This window comes from Cydia fagiglandana, chromosome 24 (genome assembly GCF_963556715.1).
Source record: "Cydia fagiglandana chromosome 24, ilCydFagi1.1, whole genome shotgun sequence".
In the NCBI taxonomy this organism is placed as follows: Eukaryota; Metazoa; Arthropoda; class Insecta; order Lepidoptera; family Tortricidae; genus Cydia; species Cydia fagiglandana.
The window spans coordinates 7,175,977-7,191,677 of NC_085955.1; the positions used below are offsets into that span (position 1 = coordinate 7,175,977).

General features: G+C 43.8%; 7 protein-coding genes across 7 annotated transcripts; all 7 read right to left on the reverse strand.

The window, feature by feature from the left end:
• Positions 1–46: 46 nt before the first annotated feature.
• LOC134676497 (histone H2A) lies at positions 47–421 on the reverse strand. Its single transcript, XM_063534881.1, has one exon. The coding sequence runs from the start codon at positions 419–421 to the stop codon at positions 47–49; it is 375 nt and encodes a 124-aa protein (XP_063390951.1).
• Positions 422–1,279: 858 nt separating this feature from the next.
• On the reverse strand, positions 1,280–1,957 carry LOC134676503 (histone H1C-like). Its single transcript, XM_063534888.1, has one exon. The coding sequence runs from the start codon at positions 1,955–1,957 to the stop codon at positions 1,280–1,282; it is 678 nt and encodes a 225-aa protein (XP_063390958.1).
• Positions 1,958–6,879: 4,922 nt separating this feature from the next.
• Positions 6,880–7,257, reverse strand: LOC134676115 (histone H2B). The gene has a single exon (XM_063534396.1). It carries the CDS (start codon positions 7,255–7,257, stop codon positions 6,880–6,882), a length of 378 nt encoding a protein of 125 aa, XP_063390466.1.
• Positions 7,258–8,177: 920 nt separating this feature from the next.
• On the reverse strand, positions 8,178–8,552 carry LOC134676116 (histone H2A). The gene has a single exon (XM_063534397.1). The coding sequence runs from the start codon at positions 8,550–8,552 to the stop codon at positions 8,178–8,180; it is 375 nt and encodes a 124-aa protein (XP_063390467.1).
• Positions 8,553–9,410: 858 nt separating this feature from the next.
• On the reverse strand, positions 9,411–10,088 carry LOC134676112 (histone H1C-like). The gene has a single exon (XM_063534394.1). It carries the CDS (start codon positions 10,086–10,088, stop codon positions 9,411–9,413), a length of 678 nt encoding a protein of 225 aa, XP_063390464.1.
• A 3,522-nt stretch (positions 10,089–13,610) lies between these two features.
• On the reverse strand, positions 13,611–14,021 carry LOC134676113 (histone H3). The gene has a single exon (XM_063534395.1). It carries the CDS (start codon positions 14,019–14,021, stop codon positions 13,611–13,613), a length of 411 nt encoding a protein of 136 aa, XP_063390465.1.
• Positions 14,022–15,004: 983 nt separating this feature from the next.
• Positions 15,005–15,382, reverse strand: LOC134676216 (histone H2B). The gene has a single exon (XM_063534538.1). The coding sequence runs from the start codon at positions 15,380–15,382 to the stop codon at positions 15,005–15,007; it is 378 nt and encodes a 125-aa protein (XP_063390608.1).
• Between the last annotated feature and the right edge of the window lie 319 nt (positions 15,383–15,701).

The window sequence follows — 15,701 nt, forward strand, 5'->3', positions numbered from 1 at the left end:
CCGTGTGTTACCGCTAGAGATGTAGCCTGATGAGAAGTGAGGACACTTAAGCCTTCTTCTCGGTCTTCTTGGGCAGGAGTACGGCCTGAATGTTAGGCAGCACACCACCCTGGGCGATGGTCACACCGGAGAGGAGCTTGTTTAACTCCTCGTCGTTGCGGATCGCCAGCTGGAGATGCCTAGGGATGATCCTGGTCTTCTTGTTGTCGCGAGCGGCGTTGCCTGCCAACTCGAGAACCTCAGCGGCCAGGTATTCCATGACGGCGGCTAGGTACACCGGGGCACCGGCACCGACGCGCTCGGCGTAGTTGCCCTTGCGTAGAAGCCTGTGGATACGGCCGACGGGGAACTGGAGTCCGGCACGGTTAGAACGGGACTTTGCCTTTCCCTTAACCTTGCCACCTTTACCGCGTCCAGACATGTTTAAAGATTATTTAATTTTAGTTTACTCACAAAACGACAGCACGAGTGCTTTTGAGTGTCTGTCGGATTTTTTGATAACCGTTTATTATATAGCCACAAGGAGTGCGCTAATAGTGGGGATATAACGAGCCGACATAACACGAGCCCGATCGACCAATCAACGTCCCGCGTGCGAGAGCGCGAATTAGCGAGCGCGCGAGATAGAGATAAAATAAAAGAAATTCAATATAAATAAATAAATACATCTCAAAGTATAACTGAATAAATAACACAATTAACAAAATATTCTGTAAGTAAGTTCATATAACTCTACCTAATTTATAATTTGGCCTATATCTATCTATAGGCCGTACGTATGTATGTAGATATGAACTATCTATTTTTTTTTTTTTTTTTTTGAAATCTAAGATCATCATTATCTATGTTATCATGTTTATTCACGTTCCAATTGTCAAGTCGAAATGTAAAACATGACACCAAACCTAACATAATATCCTAATTTAATCTATCAGTGCCTTGAGATTCGACTTTTTACTCCGATCCCGAACATCTATTGTGGTGGTGGTATGTATGTTCATAACTTTGATCTAATAGATCAATCAATCGATCGATCGACTCGTGTATGTGCTCATTGCAATGAAACAGAGGCGATATGAACCTTTGAATACATTTGTTAGCCCTGAAAAGGGCTTTTTGATGTGCGTATAACGCGCACAGGCGTATGACGTGAGTCGAAAAGAGGCGACACGTCGTCGTATAATATTTATAGCAACGACAATCGACATCTCCTCTACCATCACGACCACTACCGCGACCGATGTAAGGACGACGACGACGACAATATGGCGCAGTCTTCTTACTTCTTCGAGGCAGCCTTCTTAGCGGCGGGCTTCGCTTTGGGAGCGGCCGCGGCCTTCTTTGGCTTGGGAGCTTTAGGCTTCTTGGTCGGCGGCTTCGCGGTCTTCTTGGCCTTAGGCGCGGCGGCGCTCTTGCCTTTGGCGGGGGTGGAAGGTTTCTTCGCTGCGGGCTTCTTTTTGGCTGCGGCGGCCTTCTTGTCCTTCGTGGCGGCCTTAGGCTTGGCCGGGGACGCGGCGGCCTTCTTCGCCTTAGCGGGCTTAGCTGCGGCGGGCTTCTTAGCGGCGGCTGAAGATTTAGCGCTAGATTTCTTGGCCGCGGCGGGCTTCTTGCCGGCGGATGATGTCTTCGACTCCAGTTTGAACGAGCCGGACGCGCCCTTGCCTTTGGTCTGTATGAGTGCGCCGGATTCGACTGCGCTCTTCAGATATTTTCTGATGAAAGGTGCCAGCTTCTCGGCGTCGACCTTGTACTGGGCGGCGATGTATTTCTTGATAGCCTGCAGGGACGAACCGCTCCTCTCCTTCAACTCCTTTATGGCGCTGTTAACCATCTCGGACGTCTTAGGGTGGGTGGGCTTCGCCTTAGGCTTCTTAGCGCCTGCGGAGGCGGACGCCTTAGGCTTCTTCGCGGGCGTCGCCGGGGCGGGAGCGTCGGCAGCAACTGCGGTATCGGCCATATTTAAAAAAGTAAAATATATGTGTAGTTACAAATTAGTAAATCGCACGAACTGCGCAAAGAGAGAACAGCGGACGCGTGTAAGCGGAGCGCTGCGCTGGCGAGTACTAAACACCGCCGACGGGGGCGCCACCTATTATATATCCTCCGGCTTAACCGTAACGCAGACCCTTATGTCGCGGGACGTTTTCTCGTAATAACACTTCCAACTTTTCACTTACTCGTTTATGATTAAACTAAATTTATAGTGAATTATATTATAATGATTATAATATAATTGCACGTGTATATTCTTTATGAATTGATATATGTATTTTAATAGAAGTTTTAAGATTTGGAACGCCGATAAACGAATGAGGGAACTTTACTTTTGGTATTATAGGTTGCGGACACCTCGGGTCTGTTTAAAAAGTGATTTTTCTTAATTAAAACCACATTTAACACTATTATGTGTCTTCCAGTTAAAAGCGAAGATACCATAGATAGATGTGACACAATAACAAAAGTAGAAAATTATAGTTATAATGTTATTTTGACTTGTTGTCTTCACTGTCGTAAAACAGCCATACCGCGACTTGGATTGCCTACGTTCAGCGGTTTGCTCTCTGCTGGTACCGATGTAAAACGGGATAGGTGTTTTATATTACGTTTATATAATTATTTATGTTCTATAATACATTACGATATTACCATATTCATGAATATTATTATAATTCTGATGGTTAAACTCTCCTCTACGAGGATCATACAGCGCGACACTCGGAGCTTGCGAGCGCATGATGATAGGTAGAATATCGTGTAGGTCGTATTTTATTTAGTTTTTGTTTTTGTTTTTGTTTTAGTAACGTATTATATTATTTATCTGTCTGAATGCGCCTAATATTAAAACAAACGATATAAATTATTTTTGTACAGTATTGCAATACTGTGTGTGTTGTTGTTGGACATAAGAATCTGTTTAGGTTGATATATATTTTATATGTACTTAATTATATTCATCATAGGAACACGCGAAAAGTCTTAGGCTGCTGAGCTGAGTTACTATAATGCTGCTGCTATTAGTTACCTATAATATTAATGTTTTTGGTGAGGTAAAATTCGAGGTGAGTGGGTGAGGGGATGTTGGGTGTCCCTGTCTGTTTTGTGCAATATTTGCGAATCCTTTACCTAATTGGGCAGTTCATCCTGGTCGTCGTTATCAGTAGTAGTAGTAGTAGTAGTAGTAGTAGGTCACAGCCTCACAGGTGTCAGGTGAGAGTGATGTAAAATGTGGTGTGTGCGGTGTTGCATGTGATTGTTTTAAAAAATATATATAATTATGGTGTTATTAGTAATACTAACTAAGAAGAAGTTAGCGAGTGCGTGTCTGTGAGTGAGAAATACATGTTTGCATTTTGAAAACGTGAGTAATAACTATTAACTATGTAGGTACATACTTATATTTATTAATTATTTATGTTTTGGTTAGGGCGATGCTAGTCGGGAAGTCGGGAAAAATAAAAGGAAGAAGATGATGATGATGATGATGATGATGATGACGTCGGATGGATGGACCGATTGATGGATGGATGGATGGATGGATGGATGGATGATTCTTGAAGAGATGGAGAGATATCAGAATTTATGCATGCTGTATGTACCTACTGGGAGGTGTGGTAAATAGACACGCGTGTAAAGCTCTAGCTGTGGAGACGTTCAATCGAATCTCTATATATATACTTACTTATGCCTATTTTATATACGAGTACATAGGTATAGTGGGCGGGCAAGGTCTACTTACTTACTAATAATTAAGTATGCTTGGTGCACATTAATAATTGTGACTTACACAATGATGTGCTAGATCGGAATCTAAAGATTTAAAGATATATTTAGCTTGCTCTAGTATCAATATTATTAGCACACATTTGCTTGTAAAAATAACCACATATTCAACAAAAATTAAGTACATATACTTAATTGTTTTAGAGATCCGGGCTGGCTGGCGTCAAACCACCGAAGCGGCGAACGAGGTGGCTGGGGCTGCTGTTACAAGTTAGAAAATTGGACTTGCGGTGCGGGGTAAGTAAGTTATTATACATATTATTAGATAGATAGATCGATTGTCTGTCCGTATGTGTCGCTGCTGAAACTTTGTATTTGCGGTGCATATAGTTAGAATTATTTGCGGCCCTGAAAAGGGCCTTTTTGTATTTGCGTCTGAGGACGCGGCGCGCGCGCCCGCTCGGTCGCGCGCGCGCGCGATACGGTAATACATGCGTCAGTACATATTACACGATGTCGCGCGCGGCGGACCAAGTGCAAGCGGAGCGCTTAACCACCGAAACCGTAGAGGGTGCGGCCCTGACGCTTCAGAGCGTAGACGACGTCCATGGCGGTGACGGTCTTCCTCTTGGCGTGCTCGGTGTAGGTGACCGCGTCACGGATCACGTTCTCGAGGAACACCTTCAGAACACCGCGGGTCTCCTCGTAGATCAGACCGGAGATACGCTTGACGCCACCTCTGCGGGCGAGACGACGGATGGCGGGCTTGGTGATACCCTGGATGTTATCACGGAGCACCTTCCTGTGGCGCTTGGCTCCTCCTTTCCCCAGACCTTTACCTCCCTTACCGCGACCGGTCATTGCGACTTTTAGTTGAGATTATACTTCTCGAACGGAATACACGGAACACGACACACGACTTGCGGCGCGCGTCGACACGAGTGGAATACAGGCGAGGCGCGATCTGTGCGTTATTTATACGCTTTACCCTATTGCGGGGAGACGGGGGACGGGGTTAGAGAGATATCGGAGCATTATTATTTGATTTACTTTTTATTCGTGAAATATAATATAATATTGATAAATAATTTCATATGATACGGTTATTAAAAAAGAAAATTCATAACTTTGGGGATATAAATATGTACTACTTACATGTCATACTATATAAATCTCTAATATTTTTGTAAGCATTCATTCAGTGGTAATAATTTTGTCGATATATACGTCGGTACCTATATAAAATTTGAATTTTCTATCTAAGTATCTAAATTATTATTTCGTATTAACTTAAATTTTAAATTTTACTTGGCGCGTAATTAATATCACGAGTTTAATTCACTTTCCTTCTTTCCATTCTATACTACATACTGCACTACTAAATTCTAGTAGGAAAAATGATTAGGTTCGTCGTTAATAACCTTATTATTTGACTGTAAGTACCTATAGGGTATTTAATGGTGTATCGCGGTTAATCTTATGTATGAATTGAACATATTATATTTACTAATTTGATTAATAATAGTGATCGATCGATTGATTTATCTACGCGTAAGTGTTTGTTCAAAGAAACAATTGTGAATTTTCGAATCATGTGTGGCCCTGAAAAGGGCCTTTTGATATAAGACAGAAGCGTCACGTTCGCATGTCCAGGCGCAAAACGCGTGGTACAAAATAATAGATATAATGTAACCGAATGCGTTCGCGCAGACTGCGCGTTCGGTGATGTAGCTCCGTGCCGATTTTAGCTTGGTGGTGGGTGGTTTTAAGCACGTTCACCGCGGATCCTGCGAGCCAGCTGGATGTCCTTGGGCATGATGGTCACACGCTTGGCGTGGATGGCGCACAGGTTGGTGTCCTCGAAGAGACCGACGAGGTAAGCCTCGCTGGCCTCCTGGAGAGCCATAACGGCAGAGCTCTGGAAGCGCAGGTCGGTCTTGAAGTCCTGAGCGATCTCACGCACCAGACGCTGGAAGGGCAGCTTGCGGATCAGAAGCTCAGTGCTCTTCTGGTAGCGACGGATCTCACGGAGGGCGACCGTGCCGGGCCTGTAACGATGGGGCTTCTTGACGCCCCCGGTGGCCGGCGCGCTCTTGCGGGCCGCCTTGGTGGCGAGCTGTTTACGGGGCGCTTTACCACCGGTGGATTTACGAGCGGTCTGCTTTGTACGGGCCATTGCGAAAAAAATTTACTACGACACGCGTTACTACGTTACGTTAACGAGTCACGAGAGGGAATAAACTTCGCGACTCAGAGCGCCTGCTTTTTATGTGCTCGTCGGAAAGGGACGGAGTTAGTGTGCGTGTGAGCGAGAGGTCTATAAAATTCACATACGCGTCCCCCTCTCCCCTCTTCATTTCTCACCAATACGATTTCTGATTACAATAAATTATTGAAATATTAAAACATATGTATATATAGATTTTTTTTTTTCACTCATACTAATTTTATTGCGTTTTTTTTTTTTTTTTTTTTAGTTAGGTTAGGTTGTAAATAACAATATTTGACCGAGTTAAGTTAGCCTAAGTACAACCTAACCTAGGAGTTAGGTTAGGTCTGGTACTAAATAACAATATTTGACAGAGTTAGGTTAGCCTACCTAACCTAACTCCGCGGAACCTAACCTAACCTAGGAGTTAGATTAGCCTATCTAACCTAACTCCGCGGAACCTAACTTAACTTAACCTAACCCAGGAGTTAGGTTAGCCTACCTAACCTAACTCCGCGGAACCTAACTTAAACTATTAGAGTTAGGTTATGTTAGATCAGCCTACCTAACCTAACTCCGCGGAAAATAACCTAACTCTGTTCAATTCCCTATTGCCTCACGTTACATATATATATGTATCTATTTGTTTAATTTTTTAAATATGTAGGCGTACGTGATTACATGGCCTTACTTAACCACCATCATCACCATAGTGTAAGTAAATAATATTTTTGATCATCGATACTTATCGACCGATTGACACCGTATGCACGGTTAGAAACATCTTATATTATATTCAGAACGTATTTGTGGCCCTGAAAAGGGCCTTTTTGGTTGATGCACAAACCACACTCTCAAAGCGTGTCGTGTCGTCGCAATACGAACTACCTAAACCCATTACACTAAAAGTGTATTGAGAAGACAGACCGCATACGAGGAACGACGTACGCTTACTTGGAGCTGGTGTACTTGGTGACGGCCTTGGTGCCTTCACTGACGGCGTGCTTGGCGAGCTCACCGGGCAGCAAGAGCCTCACGGAGGTCTGCACCTCCCTGCTGGTGATAGTGGACCTCTTGTTGTAGTGAGCGAGGCGGGAGGCCTCGGCGGCGATGCGCTCGAAGATGTCGTTCACGAACGAGTTCATGATCGACATGGCCTTGCTGGAGATACCGGTGTCGGGGTGGACCTGCTTGAGCACCTTGTAGATGTAGATGGCGTAGCTCTCCTTGCGCTTATGCTTCTTCTTTTTCTTGGAGTCCGACTTGGAGATGTTCTTCTGGGCCTTGCCGGATTTCTTGGCGGCCTTACCGCTAGTCTTGGGTGGCATTGCGATATAGTTAGATGCTTACAGTACGAGAGTCGAACTGGAAATATGATATTTTTTTACGGTCGCCCGATCTTTGCTAGCGTAGCGAACGGGAAATAGGGGATTAAAGATCGAGCGTCGAGCCCGCGGTATCTCGACCAATAGCGTTCGTGCATCATTAGCATCGTCCGTAGGCATGGTGGGGAGTGCGAGGGCGTGTTGATATTATGTACTTAAATATTCATCATTATATTATTAATAATAAATAAACAAACAAACATTACCCGCCCGATGTGCTGTGTAATAATAATGAGTTAACCAAAATATATTTGAACCATAACCATAACCATCCGTCATCCATTTTTATATATAACTGTGGGCGGCCAACAATTAGGTATATTAATTAATTATTTATGTAGCTTATTTATTTATTGATTTATAATTGTTGTTACAGAGACACACTGTTGTAGCTGAGCAAGTAATATCTTTGATCCGAGCCATCCACCAACAACAAATAATTAGTGTGTTTTAATCCACTTTTTTAAGTTTTAATTAATCCTCCGAACGACGATTAATTTTATAATATTAATTAATTATGTGATGTGTTTTGCAGACTCTGAACGATAATCATATTATAGTTCAGTACAGTACCTAATACTCTTAACCGTAATTATATAATTCATTCATAAATGTGTAGTATCATATTTTTATTATTGATCGATCTAATGACATCATATAAGTATGCGTTATGCCATGAAACTTATAACGTTTACACAGAATTATATTGTGGCCCTGAAAAGGGCCTTTTGTAACGGTCACTCGGGCGGGAATGTAACAGAGGCCCCGTGCGTGCGATAAATGTACGCGCGAGACAAATGCACACATTCACCAGTCGCCGTGTGTTACCGCTAGAGATGTAGCCTGATGAGAAGTGAGGACACTTAAGCCTTCTTCTCGGTCTTCTTGGGCAGGAGTACGGCCTGAATGTTAGGCAGCACACCACCCTGGGCGATGGTCACACCGGAGAGGAGCTTGTTTAACTCCTCGTCGTTGCGGATCGCCAGCTGGAGATGCCTAGGGATGATCCTGGTCTTCTTGTTGTCGCGAGCGGCGTTGCCTGCCAACTCGAGAACCTCAGCGGCCAGGTATTCCATGACGGCGGCTAGGTACACCGGGGCACCGGCACCGACGCGCTCGGCGTAGTTGCCCTTGCGTAGAAGCCTGTGGATACGGCCGACGGGGAACTGGAGTCCGGCACGGTTAGAACGGGACTTTGCCTTTCCCTTAACCTTGCCACCTTTACCGCGTCCAGACATGTTTAAAGATTATTTAATTTTAGTTTACTCACAAAACGACAGCACGAGTGCTTTTGAGTGTCTGTCGGATTTTTTGATAACCGTTTATTATATAGCCACAAGGAGTGCGCTAATAGTGGGGATATAACGAGCCGACATAACACGAGCCCGATCGACCAATCAACGTCCCGCGTGCGAGAGCGCGAATTAGCGAGCGCGCGAGATAGAGATAAAATAAAAGAAATTCAATATAAATAAATAAATACATCTCAAAGTATAACTGAATAAATAACACAATTAACAAAATATTCTGTAAGTAAGTTCATATAACTCTACCTAATTTATAATTTGGCCTATATCTATCTATAGGCCGTACGTATGTATGTAGATATGAACTATCTATTTTTTTTTTTTTTTTTTTGAAATCTAAGATCATCATTATCTATGTTATCATGTTTATTCACGTTCCAATTGTCAAGTCGAAATGTAAAACATGACACCAAACCTAACATAATATCCTAATTTAATCTATCAGTGCCTTGAGATTCGACTTTTTACTCCGATCCCGAACATCTATTGTGGTGGTGGTATGTATGTTCATAACTTTGATCTAATAGATCAATCAATCGATCGATCGACTCGTGTATGTGCTCATTGCAATGAAACAGAGGCGATATGAACCTTTGAATACATTTGTTAGCCCTGAAAAGGGCTTTTTGATGTGCGTATAACGCGCACAGGCGTATGACGTGAGTCGAAAAGAGGCGACACGTCGTCGTATAATATTTATAGCAACGACAATCGACATCTCCTCTACCATCACGACCACTACCGCGACCGATGTAAGGACGACGACGACGACAATATGGCGCAGTCTTCTTACTTCTTCGAGGCAGCCTTCTTAGCGGCGGGCTTCGCTTTGGGAGCGGCCGCGGCCTTCTTTGGCTTGGGAGCTTTAGGCTTCTTGGTCGGCGGCTTCGCGGTCTTCTTGGCCTTAGGCGCGGCGGCGCTCTTGCCTTTGGCGGGGGTGGAAGGTTTCTTCGCTGCGGGCTTCTTTTTGGCTGCGGCGGCCTTCTTGTCCTTCGTGGCGGCCTTAGGCTTGGCCGGGGACGCGGCGGCCTTCTTCGCCTTAGCGGGCTTAGCTGCGGCGGGCTTCTTAGCGGCGGCTGAAGATTTAGCGCTAGATTTCTTGGCCGCGGCGGGCTTCTTGCCGGCGGATGATGTCTTCGACTCCAGTTTGAACGAGCCGGACGCGCCCTTGCCTTTGGTCTGTATGAGTGCGCCGGATTCGACTGCGCTCTTCAGATATTTTCTGATGAAAGGTGCCAGCTTCTCGGCGTCGACCTTGTACTGGGCGGCGATGTATTTCTTGATAGCCTGCAGGGACGAACCGCTCCTCTCCTTCAACTCCTTTATGGCGCTGTTAACCATCTCGGACGTCTTAGGGTGGGTGGGCTTCGCCTTAGGCTTCTTAGCGCCTGCGGAGGCGGACGCCTTAGGCTTCTTCGCGGGCGTCGCCGGGGCGGGAGCGTCGGCAGCAACTGCGGTATCGGCCATATTTAAAAAAGTAAAATATATGTGTAGTTACAAATTAGTAAATCGCACGAACTGCGCAAAGAGAGAACAGCGGACGCGTGTAAGCGGAGCGCTGCGCTGGCGAGTACTAAACACCGCCGACGGGGGCGCCACCTATTATATATCCTCCGGCTTAACCGTAACGCAGACCCTTATGTCGCGGGACGTTTTCTCGTAATAACACTTCCAACTTTTCACTTACTCGTTTATGATTAAACTAAATTTATAGTGAATTATATTATAATGATTATAATATAATTGCACGTGTATATTCTTTATGAATTGATATATGTATTTTAATAGAAGTTTTAAGATTTGGAACGCCGATAAACGAATGAGGGAACTTTACTTTTGGTATTATAGGTTGCGGACACCTCGGGTCTGTTTAAAAAGTGATTTTTCTTAATTAAAACCACATTTAACACTATTATGTGTCTTCCAGTTAAAAGCGAAGATACCATAGATAGATGTGACACAATAACAAAAGTAGAAAATTATAGTTATAATGTTATTTTGACTTGTTGTCTTCACTGTCGTAAAACAGCCATACCGCGACTTGGATTGCCTACGTTCAGCGGTTTGCTCTCTGCTGGTACCGATGTAAAACGGGATAGGTGTTTTATATTACGTTTATATAATTATTTATGTTCTATAATACATTACGATATTACCATATTCATGAATATTATTATAATTCTGATGGTTAAACTCTCCTCTACGAGGATCATACAGCGCGACACTCGGAGCTTGCGAGCGCATGATGATAGGTAGAATATCGTGTAGGTCGTATTTTATTTAGTTTTTGTTTTTGTTTTTGTTTTAGTAACGTATTATATTATTTATCTGTCTGAATGCGCCTAATATTAAAACAAACGATATAAATTATTTTTGTACAGTATTGCAATACTGTGTGTGTTGTTGTTGGACATAAGAATCTGTTTAGGTTGATATATATTTTATATGTACTTAATTATATTCATCATAGGAACACGCGAAAAGTCTTAGGCTGCTGAGCTGAGTTACTATAATGCTGCTGCTATTAGTTACCTATAATATTAATGTTTTTGGTGAGGTAAAATTCGAGGTGAGTGGGTGAGGGGATGTTGGGTGTCCCTGTCTGTTTTGTGCAATATTTGCGAATCCTTTACCTAATTGGGCAGTTCATCCTGGTCGTCGTTATCAGTAGTAGTAGTAGTAGTAGTAGTAGTAGGTCACAGCCTCACAGGTGTCAGGTGAGAGTGATGTAAAATGTGGTGTGTGCGGTGTTGCATGTGATTGTTTTAAAAAATATATATAATTATGGTGTTATTAGTAATACTAACTAAGAAGAAGTTAGCGAGTGCGTGTCTGTGAGTGAGAAATACATGTTTGCATTTTGAAAACGTGAGTAATAACTATTAACTATGTAGGTACATACTTATATTTATTAATTATTTATGTTTTGGTTAGGGCGATGCTAGTCGGGAAGTCGGGAAAAATAAAAGGAAGAAGATGATGATGATGATGATGATGACGTCGGATGGATGGACCGATTGATGGATGGATGGATGGATGGATGGATGGATGATTCTTGAAGAGATGGAGAGATATCAGAATTTATGCATGCTGTATGTACCTACTGGGAGGTGTGGTAAATAGACACGCGTGTAAAGCTCTAGCTGTGGAGACGTTCAATCGAATCTCTATATATATACTTACTTATGCCTATTTTATATACGAGTACATAGGTATAGTGGGCGGGCAAGGTCTACTTACTTACTAATAATTAAGTATGCTTGGTGCACATTAATAATTGTGACTTACACAATGATGTGCTAGATCGGAATCTAAAGATTTAAAGATATATTTAGCTTGCTCTAGTATCAATATTATTAGCACACATTTGCTTGTAAAAATAACCACATATTCAACAAAAATTAAGTACATATACTTAATTGTTTTAGAGATCCGGGCTGGCTGGCGTCAAACCACCGAAGCGGCGAACGAGGTGGCTGGGGCTGCTGTTACAAGTTAGAAAATTGGACTTGCGGTGCGGGGTAAGTAAGTTATTATACATATTATTAGATAGATAGATCGATTGTCTGTCCGTATGTGTCGCTGCTGAAACTTTGTATTTGCGGTGCATATAGTTAGAATTATTTGCGGCCCTGAAAAGGGCCTTTTTGTATTTGCGTCTGAGGACGCGGCGCGCGCGCCCGCTCGGTCGCGCGCGCGCGCGATACGGTAATACATGCGTCAGTACATATTACACGATGTCGCGCGCGGCGGACCAAGTGCAAGCGGAGCGCTTAACCACCGAAACCGTAGAGGGTGCGGCCCTGACGCTTCAGAGCGTAGACGACGTCCATGGCGGTGACGGTCTTCCTCTTGGCGTGCTCGGTGTAGGTGACCGCGTCACGGATCACGTTCTCGAGGAACACCTTCAGAACACCGCGGGTCTCCTCGTAGATCAGACCGGAGATACGCTTGACGCCACCTCTGCGGGCGAGACGACGGATGGCGGGCTTGGTGATACCCTGGATGTTATCACGGAGCACCTTCCTGTGGCGCTTGGCTCCTCCTTTCCCCAGACCTTTACCTCCCTTACCGCGACCGGTCATTGCGACTTTTAGTTGAGATTATACTTCTCGAACGGAATACACGGAACACGACACACGACTTGCGGCGCGCGTCGACACGAGTGGAATACAGGCGAGGCGCGATCTGTGCGTTATTTATACGCTTTACCCTATTGCGGGGAGACGGGGGACGGGGTTAGAGAGATATCGGAGCATTATTATTTGATTTACTTTTTATTCGTGAAATATAATATAATATTGATAAATAATTTCATATGATACGGTTATTAAAAAAGAAAATTCATAACTTTGGGGATATAAATATGTACTACTTACATGTCATACTATATAAATCTCTAATATTTTTGTAAGCATTCATTCAGTGGTAATAATTTTGTCGATATATACGTCGGTACCTATATAAAATTTGAATTTTCTATCTAAGTATCTAAATTATTATTTCGTATTAACTTAAATTTTAAATTTTACTTGGCGCGTAATTAATATCACGAGTTTAATTCACTTTCCTTCTTTCCATTCTATACTACATACTGCACTACTAAATTCTAGTAGGAAAAATGATTAGGTTCGTCGTTAATAACCTTATTATTTGACTGTAAGTACCTATAGGGTATTTAATGGTGTATCGCGGTTAATCTTATGTATGAATTGAACATATTATATTTACTAATTTGATTAATAATAGTGATCGATCGATTGATTTATCTACGCGTAAGTGTTTGTTCAAAGAAACAATTGTGAATTTTCGAATCATGTGTGGCCCTGAAAAGGGCCTTTTGATATAAGACAGAAGCGTCACGTTCGCATGTCCAGGCGCAAAACGCGTGGTACAAAATAATAGATATAATGTAACCGAATGCGTTCGCGCAGACTGCGCGTTCGGTGATGTAGCTCCGTGCCGATTTTAGCTTGGTGGTGGGTGGTTTTAAGCACGTTCACCGCGGATCCTGCGAGCCAGCTGGATGTCCTTGGGCATGATGGTCACACGCTTGGCGTGGATGGCGCACAGGTTGGTGTCCTCGAAGAGACCGACGAGGTAAGCCTCGCTGGCCTCCTGGAGAGCCATAACGGCAGAGCTCTGGAAGCGCAGGTCGGTCTTGAAGTCCTGAGCGATCTCACGCACCAGACGCTGGAAGGGCAGCTTGCGGATCAGAAGCTCAGTGCTCTTCTGGTAGCGACGGATCTCACGGAGGGCGACCGTGCCGGGCCTGTAACGATGGGGCTTCTTGACGCCCCCGGTGGCCGGCGCGCTCTTGCGGGCCGCCTTGGTGGCGAGCTGTTTACGGGGCGCTTTACCACCGGTGGATTTACGAGCGGTCTGCTTTGTACGGGCCATTGCGAAAAAAATTTACTACGACACGCGTTACTACGTTACGTTAACGAGTCACGAGAGGGAATAAACTTCGCGACTCAGAGCGCCTGCTTTTTATGTGCTCGTCGGAAAGGGACGGAGTTAGTGTGCGTGTGAGCGAGAGGTCTATAAAATTCACATACGCGTCCCCCTCTCCCCTCTTCATTTCTCACCAATACGATTTCTGATTACAATAAATTATTGAAATATTAAAACATATGTATATATAGATTTTTTTTTTTCACTCATACTAATTTTATTGCGTTTTTTTTTTTTTTTTTTTTAGTTAGGTTAGGTTGTAAATAACAATATTTGACCGAGTTAAGTTAGCCTAAGTACAACCTAACCTAGGAGTTAGGTTAGGTCTGGTACTAAATAACAATATTTGACAGAGTTAGGTTAGCCTACCTAACCTAACTCCGCGGAACCTAACCTAACCTAGGAGTTAGATTAGCCTATCTAACCTAACTCCGCGGAACCTAACTTAACTTAACCTAACCCAGGAGTTAGGTTAGCCTACCTAACCTAACTCCGCGGAACCTAACTTAAACTATTAGAGTTAGGTTATGTTAGATCAGCCTACCTAACCTAACTCCGCGGAAAATAACCTAACTCTGTTCAATTCCCTATTGCCTCACGTTACATATATATATGTATCTATTTGTTTAATTTTTTAAATATGTAGGCGTACGTGATTACATGGCCTTACTTAACCACCATCATCACCATAGTGTAAGTAAATAATATTTTTGATCATCGATACTTATCGACCGATTGACACCGTATGCACGGTTAGAAACATCTTATATTATATTCAGAACGTATTTGTGGCCCTGAAAAGGGCCTTTTTGGTTGATGCACAAACCACACTCTCAAAGCGTGTCGTGTCGTCGCAATACGAACTACCTAAACCCATTACACTAAAAGTGTATTGAGAAGACAGACCGCATACGAGGAACGACGTACGCTTACTTGGAGCTGGTGTACTTGGTGACGGCCTTGGTGCCTTCACTGACGGCGTGCTTGGCGAGCTCACCGGGCAGCAAGAGCCTCACGGAGGTCTGCACCTCCCTGCTGGTGATAGTGGACCTCTTGTTGTAGTGAGCGAGGCGGGAGGCCTCGGCGGCGATGCGCTCGAAGATGTCGTTCACGAACGAGTTCATGATCGACATGGCCTTGCTGGAGATACCGGTGTCGGGGTGGACCTGCTTGAGCACCTTGTAGATGTAGATGGCGTAGCTCTCCTTGCGCTTATGCTTCTTCTTTTTCTTGGAGTCCGACTTGGAGATGTTCTTCTGGGCCTTGCCGGATTTCTTGGCGGCCTTACCGCTAGTCTTGGGTGGCATTGCGATATAGTTAGATGCTTACAGTACGAGAGTCGAACTGGAAATATGATATTTTTTTACGGTCGCCCGATCTTTGCTAGCGTAGCGAACGGGAAATAGGGGATTAAAGATCGAGCGTCGAGCCCGCGGTATCTCGACCAATAGCGTTCGTGCATCATTAGCATCGTCCGTAGGCATGGTGGGGAGTGCGAGGGCGTGTTGATATTATGTACTTAAATATTCATCATTATATTATTAATAATAAATAAACAAACAAACATTACCCGCCCGATGTGCTGTGTAATAATAATGAGTTAACCAAAATATATTTGAACCATAA

What these genes read in the sequence shown, in the direction of transcription:
- LOC134676497 (XM_063534881.1), bottom strand. Translation starts at nt 421, where the DNA reads ATGTCTGGACGCGGTAAAGGTGGCAAGGTTAAGGGAAAGGCAAAGTCC.
- LOC134676503 (XM_063534888.1), bottom strand. Translation starts at nt 1,957, where the DNA reads ATGGCCGATACCGCAGTTGCTGCCGACGCTCCCGCCCCGGCGACGCCC.
- LOC134676115 (XM_063534396.1), bottom strand. Translation starts at nt 7,257, where the DNA reads ATGCCACCCAAGACTAGCGGTAAGGCCGCCAAGAAATCCGGCAAGGCC.
- LOC134676116 (XM_063534397.1), bottom strand. Translation starts at nt 8,552, where the DNA reads ATGTCTGGACGCGGTAAAGGTGGCAAGGTTAAGGGAAAGGCAAAGTCC.
- LOC134676112 (XM_063534394.1), bottom strand. Translation starts at nt 10,088, where the DNA reads ATGGCCGATACCGCAGTTGCTGCCGACGCTCCCGCCCCGGCGACGCCC.
- LOC134676113 (XM_063534395.1), bottom strand. Translation starts at nt 14,021, where the DNA reads ATGGCCCGTACAAAGCAGACCGCTCGTAAATCCACCGGTGGTAAAGCG.
- LOC134676216 (XM_063534538.1), bottom strand. Translation starts at nt 15,382, where the DNA reads ATGCCACCCAAGACTAGCGGTAAGGCCGCCAAGAAATCCGGCAAGGCC.